This window comes from Folsomia candida, unplaced genomic scaffold (assembly GCF_002217175.1).
Source record: "Folsomia candida strain VU population unplaced genomic scaffold, ASM221717v1 Fcan01_Sc002, whole genome shotgun sequence".
NCBI classification, from domain to species: Eukaryota; Metazoa; Arthropoda; class Collembola; order Entomobryomorpha; family Isotomidae; genus Folsomia; species Folsomia candida.
The window spans coordinates 19,303,111-19,320,222 of NW_019091194.1; the positions used below are offsets into that span (position 1 = coordinate 19,303,111).

Genomic DNA, 17,112 nt, shown 5'->3' on the forward strand with positions numbered 1-17,112 from the left:
AAGTATTCGCGATTCCATTTCACTCCATCCTTCATAATACACATCCAGCAACTTTTTCCCCTTTTTTTTGACTGAAGAGGAATATGGTGGATTAAGTTTCTTTTGTGATTCCACTACTAAATTTCGAGAAGACAATACATACGCCGGGTAAAAATAGTATGAAGTTACGCAGTCAGTCCTCTCTCGAGGTAAAAACACGTTTACAATTGGACTCGACAACAACCAAGGGCTGAGAAATAAGTATTTCTTTTCCAATTATTTCCCCTGTCGTTTCCACACAAAGAAACAAAGTTAAAGTCCGTAGTCCATTATTCCGTACTGTCTCAGTTATTGAAATGGATAAACAAGCCAAAAAGCAGCAATTTGCTACTAACATTTTAATGAATCGAGTTGCATGAGTATTGGTTTCGCTAATCTAGGCATAATTAACAAATTAATGAGGATCAGCCCCAACATATCTGTGCAGCACCACGTTCCATAACTATCTTCTTGCTACTTACTTACATACATACGCAGCTCTGTTTGATTATGTATGTATCGTAAATTATACAGTATTTGCAAATTTGGCACACGTTATAAATTATCCCGATAATGAAAGGGGCTTCCAATTCAAAGGCAAGCAGCAGAATAAGCCATCCATAACCTTGAGTAGACATATTATTTATTCAACGAACGAATACTTGACATATTTTCGCACCAGACGGGAAATAGAAAGAATATAAATTTCTCAAGGTATCGAGACTGGCAGGAACTTAATAAATTTGTCATTCCACGCACACAAAACATTGTCTTGAACACAAATCTGAACAATCTCGTAAAATAAAATTCTACATGAATATCCTGTTCACGTGGATAATATGATGAGACAAAATAACACGTTGTATAACAAAATGAACAACATGCACAGACATCCTTTTCCTTCTTTTTTTTCCCCTCCTCCTCCTTCTCAGCTCAACAAGCAGTCTTTCTCTGTTTTTTTTGTTTATGCGAGCTGTCTAGTTTAAGGAGAATGGCCACTTTTCTCGGAGATTATAGTGGAAGATAAAGATAACCAAATTACACATTCACACCAGGAACGACGACTACCACCCGATAGCCTGCATCACCCACCACAAAGAAGACTACACGGGCAACAGTGTGTCATTAAACCAGATCCGGCGTCTTCGGACGTAATGAGATGTCGCCTTGCTATACATACTTGGCCCAAATTAGCAATCTCTCTTCTTCTCTTAGTGATTCTCTTTGTTGACTAATGTGGTTTTTGGACATGTTACAGGACACACAGTAGTTTAGTTACAGACTCCTTTTGAAGTGAATGGATGGCGGCTGATTGGCTGGTCGTGAAGAGAGAAAATACATGACGCGGATGTACATATGCACACACTTTCACCTCAACATTCTACATAAAAGCACCCGAGTGTACATTACCTAAAGTGCGATTCTTAATGGTTGATAAATTTGCAGCAAGTTTCACTTAAGATTTCCACATCACATCGTAAAGAAAAAAATCTTCCGTGCCGTGTAAAAATATCAACGGGCAACATTTGCGGATAGAAACTATCACAAGTAGCAATCATCCGGAGGAAATATGGAAAATATGAATATTTCATTCAGAGTGAGCGAACCACGTCACGAAGCACACTGCTTGCTTCCATTACTCTCTCGAGATAAGGACAATCGAGGTCGTGCTGCAATTTCTTCGCAGTAATTCTCACATTTTTTGCCATTAGCGAGAAGAATGAGCCTGCTCTCAATCTAAGCCGATTCCAATCCTCCCATCAAGCCTAAAAAATCACTTGTTCCCAAGATCAATAGATCCCCAATATATGTATACAGAGAGAAACAAGGAAATGTGAATGAATGGGTTCACAACTTTCACGCAAGCCATTCCTTCCGACGACGAGAGGGAGAAAGTAAATACACTAAAGATGCTTTTCTTTTTGCCGTCTGCTGCATTTATTGCTCAGCAATCCGCCAAGAGTACCCTGCTGTTGGCAGACTTATTAGTGAAGCTGTATGTACATATTCCAGACTATTTTGGTGGACGTGCAAGAGTGCAGTGCACACAGTTTTCTCTTCATAAATTTGGGTAAGTGAAAGTAATAGTCTCCCAGGAACAATTTGCAGCTTTCTCTCCAGCACAAAATATGTGTTCAATAGGGCGAGAAAACCCGACTTGGGGTGAATGAATAATCAAATGCATCCCAATTTTTAACAGACTAAGAACTATTTAGTTATGCAGTCTGGCATTTAAAACTGCGCTTAAAAATTCGCAATAATTGGTCTGCTCACCCAAAGAGCCTAGCTTTCTACCCGGTTGGACTTAAGGAAAGGAAGGAAATTGTGATTTGTCAGCAAATTTGAGTAACAATATCGACCATAACAATGTCCAATGACGATTACAACGATCCCTTACATTTTATTCTCCTCCATAAAACGCATTCCTTGCAAGGAGACCATAAAACAAAGCAAAACAAGGCCTCGGAATAATACTGATTTTGAAATGGGACTTTCTCTACCTTCACATTGGATTTAATCCAACCTCGCCAAAAGTGCTGGTACGTATATATCGAGCAGTAGTTGGAATCACGAGTTTGTGTCCGGACTCATTCTCTATTTACCATTTGCACTTCACTTTCTCCAGCCTCGTCATTATACAAATCCGCCACCAACGTGCAGACTGGAATGCGTTCACCTTAAATTTTGCTATGGGATTTCGCCTCTAGTTCGTTGGTGGGTTGGTGGAAGTATGTGTAGCATATTTTGGGACTCTGCGAAATGTGCAACTTGGGAAGAACTTGCGTGAAACTCGAGAAATTAATGCATGTTCCGACCAACGCGATGTGTGTATAATATTACCATGCTTCAAGTAGATATGAGTGCGTAGTGCATTTCGTTACGATCCGTCGAAGAAAACCGTACAATTTCTAGAATTTTATTCATGCTGCATAGCATAAAGTAAACACTCGGGGATAATGGCAGCAGGACATACACATAAAGTTTATCCTTCCCTTGCAATTTAGCATCAACCAAACACTTAAGAAGCGACCACATCTGAGTCGTAGACGGAATCAAATCTCTTTCCGCGTAGCCAAGAAGAAAGGAAATCAGTTTCATGCCGGAGAGAAAAAATGGACAACCTGTACATACCTTAAATTCAGATCGAGACCATTTTCCTCCTCGCTCCCCTCTTGTAAATATTGAATGGGACTCGTTTTGTCGGACTTTCCTCCCGTTTTGGAATTTTCCACTATGAAATAAAGATCCAGTTCGGATTGGGTTTAGACAAAGTTGTGAATGTTAATCTTCCTGTTTGGTCCTGCTCTTCCTATCAAAAGTGAATATTGAGTGAGACGAAATCCAATGCCAACTCGGTCAATAAGGCTGCTCAGTCAGTGTCAAAAAAGCTAACTTACTTTTTTAGGTATAAGACTCCCTCTTCTTCTTTTTCTGCTTCTTCTGCTGCTCAAAACACTCAAAATCAATAGATTGGCTGCCTATCTTTTACCAGGCGAAAGCAAGACCAGCAGCACGAGTGAGTCCATTCCAAAAGTGTGCACACATACAGTAGTCCTCGTTGACATGAAAAGACTTTCTTTCTCAGTTCTGTGACTCACACGACGTACGTCCGTATGTATATTGTGCCTATTTATTTAGCAGAAAGCAGCCTTGCACACTTCTTCTTGTCCCTTCATCTCCACCCGTCCACTTTGTCGCGATTATGCTACAGTATTCCTGCCTGGTGGCGATGTACAGATAGCGTGCTTGGCTTTGTGATACTTTGTTCCTTGAGTGAGTCGTGGTACGAGTAGTTCTGACTGACTTAAACTTGCCCAGATTTTGTTTCCCAGTTAACTCTGCAGATTACCAAACCAACCCACCTCGAGTGAGGAGAAAGTTTGCAGTTTGTCCGAGTTTCTCTTCACGTATTTATTAGTCGGGCAGTGATCCAGTGCAGTGGCTAAAATCCACTCTGTTTTTCAACTATTTATGTATGAAACCGTGGTCGTCGAAGAAGTGGGGTATTAATAGGCGTGATGGAAGATAATGAAAGCGTGGCTTACTGTATTCCTGCAGAATATGTTCTCTCCTTGGATGCACTTACGCGATAAAGTTGACAAGTCACACACGCTACTCCTCTACTCGTTAACGTCCGCAATGCGAGATATTGTTCAAATCACTCGAGGTCTTTTGTCCTCGAAGTGGTGGGTGTCGAAACAGGAGGGTGTCAAGTAAAGTGGGGTAGTGGCACTACGAAGAGTAGCACCGCTATCAATGCGACTTCTTTGCAGATGAGTGGAAACTTTACCTCCTTGAGATCGCCTTCCTTAATTCGCCACACAACAATACAGGAGGAGCAGCGTTGAGGGAATAAATCCGGGTAGTCGACTGGCTAGTTGGTTGGTTTGGTTCGGTTTGGTATGATTAGTCTCAAGTGGAGAAAGTTATCCAGGTTGAGACTCCACAAAAGTACTGCTGCCCACCTCGCAAACCTTAATGAGCTCACTTCCTCCACCGCTGTGTTTGTATTATTGGCTGGTTTTCTGCAAATTCTTTCGGATTGTACCACCTCGTACTCGTGGTCGTCGTCGTCGCTTGTTCAAGTAAAGGTTCGCTTTCTCAAGTAGCGTCGACTCTGGATGGGGACGGTTTAATTGCGATAAGTCAACCAGAAACTCGTCTCGTCTTTGTTTTCATAATGTGGGAACTATTCAAGTAATAATGCTTACCTCTGACTGCGACTCACAAAATGTCACATTTAGAAGAGAGATTTGTCGTCGTAAAGAGCCTATTTTTCGATTGGAATGGGAACGATTACGTATCTGGCTTGGAAGTGGTGATCGCGGAGAAAGTTGAGAGAGGACGAGCGATGAGATGTGAGTCGACCAAGAGGCAAAAGGAAACTCCGGTCGGGGAAAACGAGTCGGTTGGGTTATATATCGCCACCAGCCAACAACCAGCAGACCATATAATACCAATTCTCCGCTGAGGAGGAAGCACCAAACGTCGCTGCAGAATTTTATGTACGCGAAAGAGAGAGAGAGAAAGCACTCAACCCATGCAGCAACGTGTACAACTAAACTACAACACAACGACATAGACTCGTACATCCAGAGCGAGAGCCATGTGTCAGTCCGCCCAAAATGTAAATGCATACTGTTTTCTGCTGGGTGAAAGTGGTTCAATATCTTTTCCTCTGATATCACCGCACCCCGTCCCGATTGTTCCGTTCTCTGTTTTGTTCTCTTTGGTTTTGGATTTTCAAGTGAAACTTTGCACTTTCTCTTTGATACGTGATCACAAAACTAACTAACCAAACCACACGAGCATGTGTGGATATAGAGGGGAAAGAGTATAAAAAAAACTGCTCTGTAATCATCCATAATTTCCTTCGGATTAGTATAATTTTCCCTCTTTGATGCAAACTAATTGTTTTACTTTCATTCATCTTGGTAATCCCGGAGTCTAAATCATCCTTTATAAACGAGGGAGTAAAAAGGAGCAATTTGCCATCACCAATTCCAAGAGACGCTTTGAGACCAGAATTTCATTTCTGGGTGGATATTTTTACGAGAATTACAGGAGAGATCTTCTTCTCTTTGGTTTGATTGATCGTACATCGTACTGACACTGCTGCGACGTGGTGGTGGTGGTTATGTGGTCGTTTCCATCCTCGTCGTCATTGCCGATTACTTTCTACGGCTCCAAGTTATGTATTTGTATTTACTACATACGGCTCCACGTGGGTGAGTCTCGAATTTTGAGAGTGTCGTCGTCGTCGTTTAGAGTAATTCGTCTCTCTGCATCATGTAACGATGAGATTAGTTTGTGACTCGGAATTTATTTGTCCCCATGTCATGTCACATTCACATGTCACCCCTGCTAACTAACTAGATAAGTATGTGCTTATGCAAGGATGATATTCCCAGTTTATGTAGAAATTCACGGTCCTTGCATGGAAAGTTATTTTGAAAATTTATGAAGATGAGTACATATTATGTAGATAGGAAAGCATTATTTACTTATGTCGAGTATATATGTTGCCCTACATTAGTTAACAAGCTTGTAATATTCGACGGGTGGAGATTAATAATGGAGTAGCGTAGTTCTAATCACTATTCGTGATTCACTAAATCACTATATAAATAATGCTAATTCTATGCAAATTGAATAATAGCAATTATTTTTTTGTTTTAAACTTTTATTCCCTCATTTCAAAGAGCTTTAGGACATTTTTGGTTTCGTGTAATGGAACCTTCTTCTGATCCCTCTCTGTTTCCTATACATTTCCAAATGCCTCTTCTTCTGAAATAAAACTTAATGTATGTAGCTCAGTCAGTACTAGGATTTAGGAAACGTAGAATAAAAATTCCATTGTTGTCACCGACACTTTTCCATTCTTTTTGTGTAAACCCCAACTTTTTAAATGGCTCATTTCCTTTGATGTTCATCTCTGCATATCAGGAAATGAGTATAATCTAGTGAAATCTATGCATTACTACCACCCCAAGTTTTGCACGTCTTCTTCTTCTTTGACTATCAAAACTCTCCTCTTGTCGTTCGTGTGGCACGTCTGGAATATTACCACGTCTCGCAGTCGAATTTACAGTCGACGAGTTTGTCATGTTGTTTAATTAACCTTGTTACACCCTCTTTGCCTGCTAACCTCTAGCAACTTCATTTTCTGCCGCATACCACATCAACACACATACCACATCACATTTCCACAAAAACAAACACTCAGAGTCTGAAATGTTTAAGTATTCAGGAGCAATTATGTACGTTATCCAACTTTCTAACTAAACATTACTCCTAAGTATAAATTATTGATCAGTATCCTTGCAGGGTGACGAACGTGGGTACATGCTCATAATTTGTTGGTGAAACTCGATCAATCTTTTAACTATGTATGTACAGAACTGAATGAATGTTAATTTGCACAACGCTGCCTGCAATCCTTGCCTTCTTACGTAGATCACTTTTCAGTAAGTTTATTTACACGAGATTGAACCTGGTGCAACCGGTGCTGCTACGTCAAACAAATGTTGAATGAGGAATATTCATAGCACAAATAAATAAACAAATGCTTTCGCACCTTTTGGCTTCAATCCTGCGAAAATCCACTAATGAATTTGTTTTAGAAATTCCAAATATAGACGGCCTCTGTTAGCAATAGTTTTAGCGGAATTGCAGCATTATGGTTGTGTTATCCGTATTCTCAGGTCGACAAATTTTGAAACGTCAATCACCCAGATACATATTTTCCGTTATAAGCCTGCAAAAATAACAGTGTTTCCAGGAGATGTTATCATAGATAATTCAGCCATCAGCGAAACATTCTTCTGCTTATGTCGTTGGTTGAAATCCTGCTGGTTGAAATTATATAGTCCATTTAACCGTCAACCATCATCTTGCTTTCTCCCCCGTCAATTTCCGCTGGGTCAATAATATTCCATCACCACCACAATCAATCCCGACTTGCAAAATTCTTTTGTAGATATCTCATTCAAAATTGAGAGCAGCAGAAGCCGCTTTGCACTCCAATTTATCATTCATGCAATGCAAAATTTAGTGAGTGCAAACATTTATTGGAATTTCCTTTTGAAGTGAAAATTGGATGAAATAGGTTTTTGCATCATGTCTCGTACACTGCAAGAGTCACCGATATCCCGAATTTGGAAATGTTGACAGTCAGTTCTAAATATTTAATGTGTTCTCGAATGGAAAACGATGATGGTATTGATTCATCACCAAATTCCCAATCCTTTTTATAGCATATTCACTTACGAATAAGCCAGGTACGAAGTGGAAGTGATAAAATCCACACCAATTCCAAAGTATACTAATAATAAATAAGCAACAACAACCCAAGGTAAAATCCAATTTACAACGTGTAACGCCCCCATTGTAATGTAAATAGACTTATTATTACGCAAACTGGTGAATGAAATATGTTTGTCAATCGAGCGAGTTGCCAATCTATTCTTGAGGTTGATACTTCCAAACTCAATCATGTCTCCCGAGCAGCTCAGACGTAACCGAATAAATGTCAGGGTTTGATTTCTTTACCGAAATCAGTAGTAAATTGCTTCTTATTGTAACGGGATGAATATGCAGGTACATATACATAAAGCCTTATTTATTGCGGCCAAACAATACCAGTTGCTGAATCCTGTACATGACACGTTGCTTAGTGAAAGCAAGGCTGAGTTGGCATTATTATTATTCAATTGAAAACGTGTCTGATTCTGATCCAGGCAAGTTCTAGCTGGTGGAAAGTAAACTGCTTTTTACTTGTTTAATAAAACGAGAGATCCTTTCATGTAGTACGGGTAGTTTTCTCATCTAACACAACATGTGTACATATCTCCTTGTGTGTGAATGAATTACTCTACGAATGCAAACACACTCAAAAGTCTGCATTCAAAATTATTGCACAATGATGGCACACAACCAACATTTCTATTTTGTAATAAGCCTAAAAAGAAAGTTCGTTAAAGCGCTTTCTGCCTTCTTTATCTTGAGATTTATTTTATTCTTTGATCACTGCATGCGTCAGAGCTGTTTACGATTAAATTAGGGAAAGTATAAGATAGCTCTTGTTTTGGTGAAAGGAAATATATTTTTTATGAGTAAAAGGCGTTATGTTTTCTTAAATGGGAGTTTTATTTCGTCTCTTATTTTTCAAAATAAAGTTTTATTCCTAGTTTTATCATGGTTACGTAAACTAGAAGACAAAAAAAGATTATAATTTCGTTTATCCATCTACGGAATTAAATATTTGAAGAAATTCATTCTTATCGTGAGAGGAAGGATGATGTTGATTTTCAAAGGATATCCGAGCAAAAAAAACCTTGTCGTTTAAACCCAGTGAACTCAACGTTTCCCAAAATACCTAGTCGACGAAGAAGAAGAGAGGATGAAATTCATGAAAAGTGCATGAGCTCCCATTTCTATTCTCCTGTTAAGCACATACATACATACATACATACGAACTCCTTTTTACATCATCACCTCCACCAGCCAGCCTTGTTTCTCGTACCCATTCTTGTGTAAAAAAAATAAGGAGCATTTTATTATTAACATCATCACACCATGAATGTATGGGAGGTGAAAGCATTTTGAAGAACCAAATATGATTTGGAATACCGAGATTTTTTGTCGGGAAGGAAAAAAAGAAATCTGGGGAAAGGCAGCTGCAGCAGAAACCAAGAATGATGATGACAGACGGTCCTGGAAATAGTACAGTTTTTTTCTCCTTCTTCTCAGTATTTTGAAATTTATACGTCTATCGATGAAAGACATAGGGATCGAGTCTTGCGAGTCACATTGATCCTTCAGCATTTTGGAACATGTCAAAATTAGTGAAAGCAGAATTTGGTCTGAACCTTGGAGGAGTAATACAAAAGCCGCATGTATGCGTGGTCCTTCTCCTGGGGCAGTGCTGCTCCTTGGTAGTAAAGTTAAGTAGAAATAGAAAATGGTATGATTTTGCAGTTCGAAATTGCCATGTTGCTGGTAGTGTTGGATGAGGAGAAAGCCGATCGATCTCTTTTCAGCAGTGTCACTTTTCAAGACGAGGTGGGACAAGACAACACCATGGAACTTGAGAACTTGAGACGCCTTGTGCTGCTGAGGAGGAGAGGTTGCGAGGTTGACAATACCCGATTTTGATGCCCTTTGGATATGTTAGCTGATGAATGTACTAAAACTGATCTTACTCTATGACCCAATTTACGCCAGCCACACCCACTAAAAGGAACGGAAAACATGAAAAAGCCTTGTTTTTCCCCAAACAATATTAGTCGAATTTTGAAAGTTTTGTATTTCCTTGATCGTAGATATGAGCTTATCATGTCCAATATCAAACCAGCTTTTTAGAAGTTTTGATTTTTTCGAAGATCTGGTCAGGAAATTTTAGAAAATATTCAAAAACAATAAAAATGGGTATTGCCAACCTCCGAACCTCTCCTCCTGAGTTTCAATTCACACTTCTTGCTCTCATCCTCAGCCACCACTCGCTCACTCTCAACACATCGCGTCAAACCGACGAAGGAAGGAATAAGCTGAATGAATTTGGTAGTGGAGGAATTTATTTCCAGTTGAAAACTTGCTGGGACAGAAAAATCTATTTAAATTTCATTTCATGTACGCCTCACACATATCAAATTTCATTCAAAAAGGCGTGAAGTTTGTCATGCATCGAAATTGTAAAATCTCATCTCACTCACCACGTGCGTGTGTGCAGCCTACGGAAAATAACAACAGTCGTCAGTTTTTGAAATTTAATCCACCCCACGTCGACGGTCAACTTTTTGGCAAAATATGCTTACGATTATTTTCCGCGACAATCCTTTTATTGTCAGCAATAATAATCAAGCAATTTGGTAAGGTGGTTACTGGTTTCTAGTAATTTAAGTACTTTGTTTTGGTTTCAATCATAATTATTCGTTGAATCGTTGAACCTTTTGATGGTCATAACAGGTGGAGGGCGCAGAGTACTACAGAACTGAGGGCCAAGATATGAATTGATCAGATTTGAATTTCCGGGTAATATCAAGTAATTTACCACAACAATTAAGTCAACGGAATGGTGAAGGTATTGAAGAAAGTAATAATTAATGCGCTGTGTTTGATTCATCAACAATTTATCAATCAAACAATTATTTATTATTAGTTTTAATTGTATACTTTATTATTAAAAGCATTTACGAATCATTCCTCACAGGATGGCTTGTCACAACTTATCGCCCCCCTCAATCAGACCGGACCTGAATAACAATCCCATTCTCAAAGAATATTTATATGGGACCGGTAACGCTTTGAAACCCCCAGAAGCATAATTCCTCCTGGGTATGAGAATACCTACCCCATGCGCCATTCCAACAATCTCAGACGTCTATATTTTGGTAAAATCTCATCTGTCGCCATTGTCGTCAATGTTCAAATACAATTTTCCACCAATACATTATTTAACAGGATTTAATCAAGGATGATGAAAACGCTGCAGTCGTCTTTGGGTGTCATTTTCACCCGTTTTTTTGTGTGCCATGCCATAATCACATCGATCCAGGAAATGGTTTTGAACTGCTCAGAAATTCAGCAGTCTGGCCTCAACCCTGAAAACCATGCGATGAAAATGCCTGCACCACTGAATAATGTACTAAATGCAGTGCGCGCAGTTGCCAGTATTCGCCCACCCTCGGCACTTCTCGCAAGCTCCCCTTCCGCCCAACTGGCAACCTCGAGTGAGAAACCATGTATCAGTCCTTTGGACAGTAGTTTTTTTTGGTAACAATAAACACACGACACCCACTAACCTATGCTCACTACCACTATAGATTAATAACAATATTCCTGATTAAATTCAAAATTTTTTATTTCTGGCTTTTCCAGGTCACCAAAATTTAAAATGAAGAGAATTAAATTATTATGAAGGTGCAAAAAAATTGGGAGGAAGATAATGCTTGTGCTACAAAAATTTTGTCATTAAAGGACGAATTCCCCCTTGAAATTGTGAATTACTGATGGTAGTTCTTACAAATTGTGGACAGTACGTTTTAAGAAGTGGTGTTGCCTTTATATTTGGTCAAAATAGAAGTGGGGTGCAAGTTTAGTTCAGATGAAGAAACTCCTTTGTCAGGCAAAGGTAATTATTTTTTATGTATTTTTCGTGAGAAGAATTTGATTTGTGTAAATTTCAATTGTTATTTTATTCCAGGATGTTCAGCTCCAAATAAACATGCTCGAGCCCCCTGTCGCAAAGTTGGGTAAGATAATTTAGAGTAATGTCGACGACGATCGAACTTGTGAATGTGCGAAGTGGGTAGAGGTTTTATATTTAATTTCCATCATTGTTGTTCAGGAAGTTGAGTAAGAACAATGTAATTGATTGAGGTTAACTACTTTAGTCTGCTAAACTGTTTGTGTGACAATGCGTATCACAAATTCGATTCAATTTTAGTCAAATCCAAGCATTAGACGATATTAGTTTTTGTTTTTGGCAAATTGGTTAAAGTCGTTTCAAATGAATATTTCAGGGTTGCTGGAATTAGCTCATCGTGCGTATCAAACTGGAGATTACGAAAATGCTGAGCTACATTGTATGGAATTATGGCGACAAGAGCCGACAAATACGTCCATGCTTCTCCTTTTATCTTCCATTCATTTCCAGTGCCGTCGATTAGACAAGTAAGGGTACATTTATAAAGGGAAAATGAAGTATTACGTATTCATTCGAACACTGAGGGCTGATTATACTCTTTTTTGCAGGTCTGCATCCTACAGTAATATGGCAATAAAGCAGAATCCACATTTGGCGGAAGCCTATTCAAATCTTGGGAGCGTTTACAGGGAGAAGGGCCAATTACAAGAAGCCCTAGAAAATTATCGACACGCCATCAGACTAAAACCAGAGTTTATTGATGGCTGCGTAAATCTTGCTGGCACTTTGATCGCTGTAGGAGAAATGGATCAAGCTATCAAAATATATGTCACTACGTTGAAGTACAATCCAGTGGGTTAAATATACAGAATTAACATTATGCCCTGATACGATGTTGTTCATATTACATTACATTGTTTTCTTTTGATTTTCAGGAGCTATACTGTGTGCGTAGTGATCTAGGAAACTTGCTCAAAGAGATTTGCTCAAATTTTCTTGGAAAGGTGCAAGACGGAAAAGTATTGATTATTATTTGTTATTTTTAATGAGGGTTAAAATTGGATTCAAAGTGCTTATTCTATTCTTCTTTTCGTCCCAGGTGAAGAAACCCCCAAAAAATGAAAAAGACGTCCTTCCACAGACTGAGAATAATACAGTAACAGAATCTCTGCCAGGGTTAGAAATTGGTAGCAAATCACTTGCTACCATTGTAGAAAGCGAAACAGAGGTACAATTTGACGGGGATGAAGAAGAAAAGTCTTCTCTGACAGAGGATGAAAATATTTGCACCGACTGCGACAAGCATTTCATCACCATATCAAAGTTGGAAGCTCATATCAAAGCTATGCATTCATCCCCTGCAGTTCCCTGTGAGAAGCCGAGTTCTCGAAAAAAACGTGCCTGTGTCCAAAGAAATTTGGTAAGTGAAGTTCTTACAATTTTTATACTTTACAACATTTATAATTTTTTTGTACTGGGTATTTCAGGCTAAAAAGCAAAAGAGAAATGAACCTGTAATAAAGTTGGATGTGTTAAAGACTGAGAAATATTTTGACGAGTCTTTCCAAGATATTGAAATCGAAAAGGAAGCCACTGCTATTCCAAGTGATGCAGAATTGGAGTTTGATGATGAAGACGAATATATCTTAGGAGATGAGAATCTTTGTCCAAGCTGTGATAAGCTATTTGCTACTAGATCCAAATTGGAAGCACACGTGAAGAAATTACATCCTGATTTGGCAATGGAGCTTGCATCAATTGAGAATAAAGGTGGAAATAAGAAGAAAAGGTCGCCCACGGGTCAGCGGAAACAGGAAGTTCTCAAGTGTGCCGTTTGTGATCGAATATTCAATCATCGCAACTCCATGGTTTATCATATGAGAAGTCACACTGGCGAACGTCCTCACCAATGTGAGCAATGTGGAAAAAGTTTTTTCGCTACTTCCGCTTTAAAGGTATACTTAATTTAACTATATATATTGTGTGCATTTTCCTTATAAATTGCTAAATTTTGTGTGATTAGGTGCACATGAGACTTCACTCTGGAGAAAAACCATATAAATGTGAGCACTGTGGTCGAAGTTTCCGGCAATGGGGTGATCTCAAATACCATGTTATCTCAATTCACTCAGACATAAGACAATATCAATGTGAATTTTGCGGAAAAGACTTTGCTCGCAAGTACAGTTTGATCGTCCATCGAAGAATTCACACTGGAGAAAGGAATTACCAATGCGATTTTTGCGATAAGACATTTCGAGCTGCCAGTTATCTCCAGAATCACAGAAGAATTCATACGGGAGAGAAACCACATTCTTGTAATATCTGTGGAAAGCCATTTCGAGTTCGATCGGACATGAAACGCCACATGTCTTCTCACAATCGTGAAAATTCAAATCTTCCAGCTACATCCTCTTCTACAAACAATTCTACGTCATCAAATAATACTACGACTACTACTGCGACCACTACCGTGTCCGTTGCTACAACATCGAGATCGTCCATTCCTGCAGGATCTACTATAGTTGCTGTCGGAACAAATTCTCCAAGTGGCCAGGTGCTTTTTTATACGAGCATAAAAAATTCAACTGTTTAAAGATTCAAAGATAACCATTAAATTTCTATTCTAGATCATAAACTCGACCCCAATTACTCAACATCTAGCCATAAGTGGGGTTGATGCGAGTTCTTCTGGAACAATCCGTACTGTTGGCCCTTCGCAAACACAAATTATTCAATACGAAGTCCAGCAGTCCAATGACGAACTGATTAATTCAGATCTCGGTGATGCAACTCCAATCAATATAACTTTGAGCCAAGGTGGTTCTTCGGCTGATCTCAGCGTAAGTGATGCAAATACGTACATTTTATTTGTTACACAATACTAAAATTATGAGAATATATTTTCTACACTGCTTCAACTTTGGGCTATTGTTTCTTACTCATGTTCAGTTTAATCTGTTTTAAATTTAACTGCGGTTTAGAGATTTCAAAAACTAGATTACACACATACATATTTTCTTTTGTTACTCTATTTTTGGTAATTAAGTTTCATAGTTTTTATTTAATGTTATTATTCTATCTTTCGAATAAATTACTTACTTTATCGCTTTAATGTGCTTTTGGATAAAAATCGTACTTGGTACGTAGTTTCTTTGAAATGCCTTTGCTATATTTTCTAATTCTGTTCTAAGCTATTTATTCTATTTACTATTTTATTCTTTGCATTTTATGTATATTTTTTCAATGGATTACTAAACTATACACTGCTTTGTAATTATTATTGTAAAATGAATTATGTAGTTGATTTCCCATTTACTTTGTTATTTGCACATACATTTTCCTGTCTTCCGGTCAACGGTAATGTTTCATAAAGTGTTGCACGTTGAAGGTGGCTGCGGTAGCGACTCTCCAGGATTTACCGGAAGGTGTAATTTATCAAAATCGAGACGGACAGATGGAAACGGTAACCTTACGGGAGAGTTCAACAGGAACGTTGTACGTCTGGCCCGTATTTATGAATTAAAGACAAAATCTTATCAAGTAAAGAATGTTTGAAACAACTTCTACCAAGTTACAGTTATTAATGTTAAATAATTTTGAGATCTTGTTAACTTTATTGCTAAATACATATAATGCCTTCACATCAACTGTATTTTACCATTTTCTATAAATTCACTATTGTAGAATTAAATTCAAATTATATTAAGCTATTGGCTGTCCGTAAACGTTACACAATATAATGTACACATTTAGTAATTCGAGGTAGGCGTAACGTTTTACGCAATTTACGGACAGTCCACAAACTGACATAATAATGACTTCTTCCAACTTTATACACAAATTTATATTTTAATATGTACGATTAGCATACCATTTCAAATGTGATATGGGTAATTGTTATCTAAAAAACGAATATACCAAACGCATTCAAATGAAAAATTAAATGGATGATGTCTTATTTCTTGCTCATCATAGAATAAATCAAAGGGCCAACGAGTAGAATAAATAAATAAATAAAAATAACCTCTTTTCCATCCATTCGTGTAATGAGTCTCAAAAATTGTCATACATACTCCAGAGACAATTGACAAATGCCATCAATTATGCCAATTATGGCCCCTAATCACATAAAATCCATTGGGGACACATCATTCGCAGGGTTCGGTAAAACCCAGGGTTTTAATCAAAAATTATAAAACCCATGGGTTTTAATGGGTTTTACCATGTTAATTGGGTTTTATTTGGGTTTTAATGGGTTTTAATGAGTTTTACCATGTTAATTGGGTTTTATTTGGGTTTTAATGGGTTTTATTGGGTTTAAATGGGTTATATTGGGTTTTAATAGTTTTAAGTAATAATTTAACAAAAATTATTCGGAATTTGTATCTATTCGGAAATTATTTTTGTTTTACAACACTTGAAATCTGTGATGCTAAAGAATGGAGTCAATTGTTGCTTTGTTCCGAATTTTCATATATTATGATAGTAATGAAATAAACTGCTTTAGAATGAATTGAGATAACGTCTTCTAACGCATAGGAGATGTATTTAACTTTTAGAATATAGTTTTATAAGGTAAAACTCCATTAAAACCCAATAAAACCCATTAAAACCCTAATAAAACCCACTTAACATGGTAAAACCCAGTGGGTTTTATTCATTTACAACCCATTAAAACCCATTAAAACCCATTAAAAGCCAGGTCGGAATACCCATTCGTTTTGCGTAGCCAAGGCATTCTTGATGATTTTAATCAATACAATTTTTCTACATAAATTAACTTATATCATTAAAATTTATTGGTCGTGCTTTTCATATTTTTTGCTAATTGGAGATTAAACCTGGGTGGGGTCGCCAGTGATATTTTTTCCCCTTGAGTGCTATTCTTCACCTATTTGAAGATATTTACAAAGTACAAAAAATCCTTCAATTTAAAAAAAACGGCATACATAACAATTATTTAAACCAAAAGAGTTCCTGATTCGTGTACATGCATACTTGGACCTCTCTTCAAAGCGGTTGGTCTTGATGATGGTGCTTTGCTGAGCAAAAAAAAACCTCCAAGATTTCGACTCCCATCTCATAAGTCAAATCTGGGAAACGTGTTGCGCTTTTGGCACTTGTAATTCTCACACTTTCATAATGTGGATGATATAGTTGTTGCATCTCGGCCAAGAATTATCCACCATGCAACTCATACCTATGTGTAGGAAGGAAGGAAGGAAATAGAGAATTGTTGGGTCAGGCTAGAGCAAGATGAAATCCTCCATGCTCTCCTTGTTTTTACACCACCAACAACCAACACCCGGGTTTTCTGTTTTCTTCGTCTTCCCACCGTGAACTCTTAGTCTGAAATTGAGCTTTGTTGTACCAACATCACAAGATTTCTCCCTTTCCCAGAATCCAATACACAACTTACTTTTTTACATGTTTCTTACTCACAA

At 38.0% G+C, this 17,112-nt stretch overlaps 2 protein-coding genes across 3 annotated transcripts in view; one reads left to right on the top strand and one right to left on the bottom strand.

The window, feature by feature from the left end:
• The window catches only part of LOC118434382, a 34,843-nt gene extending 29,933 nt beyond the window's left edge, over nucleotides 1-4,910 (bottom strand). Inside the window, exons 1-3 of the mRNA XM_035847748.1 lie at nucleotides 4,731-4,910; nucleotides 3,417-4,636; nucleotides 3,151-3,328 (exon numbers count right to left, since the gene is read on the bottom strand). The gene's annotated coding sequence lies outside the window, so the exon portion shown is untranslated. The remainder of the gene's footprint in view (nucleotides 1-3,150; nucleotides 3,329-3,416; nucleotides 4,637-4,730) is intronic.
• Nucleotides 4,911-11,299: 6,389 nt separating this feature from the next.
• Nucleotides 11,300-15,612, top strand: LOC110844240 (zinc finger protein 320). 2 transcript variants are annotated; one of them, XM_022090394.2, is made up of 10 exons: nucleotides 11,300-11,650; nucleotides 11,723-11,771; nucleotides 12,042-12,192; nucleotides 12,274-12,517; nucleotides 12,601-12,684; nucleotides 12,765-13,085; nucleotides 13,153-13,620; nucleotides 13,689-14,222; nucleotides 14,296-14,508; nucleotides 15,057-15,612. In XM_022090394.2, exons 1-10 carry the CDS (start codon nucleotides 11,624-11,626, stop codon nucleotides 15,189-15,191), a joined length of 2,226 nt encoding a protein of 741 aa, XP_021946086.1. In that variant the 5' UTR covers nucleotides 11,300-11,623; the 3' UTR covers nucleotides 15,192-15,612. The 2 variants fall into 2 exon arrangements, with proteins under 2 accessions (XP_021946086.1, XP_035703919.1); XM_035848026.1 differs by having other exon boundaries at nucleotides 11,398-11,650; nucleotides 12,601-12,669.
• Nucleotides 15,613-17,112: the final 1,500 nt, after the last annotated feature.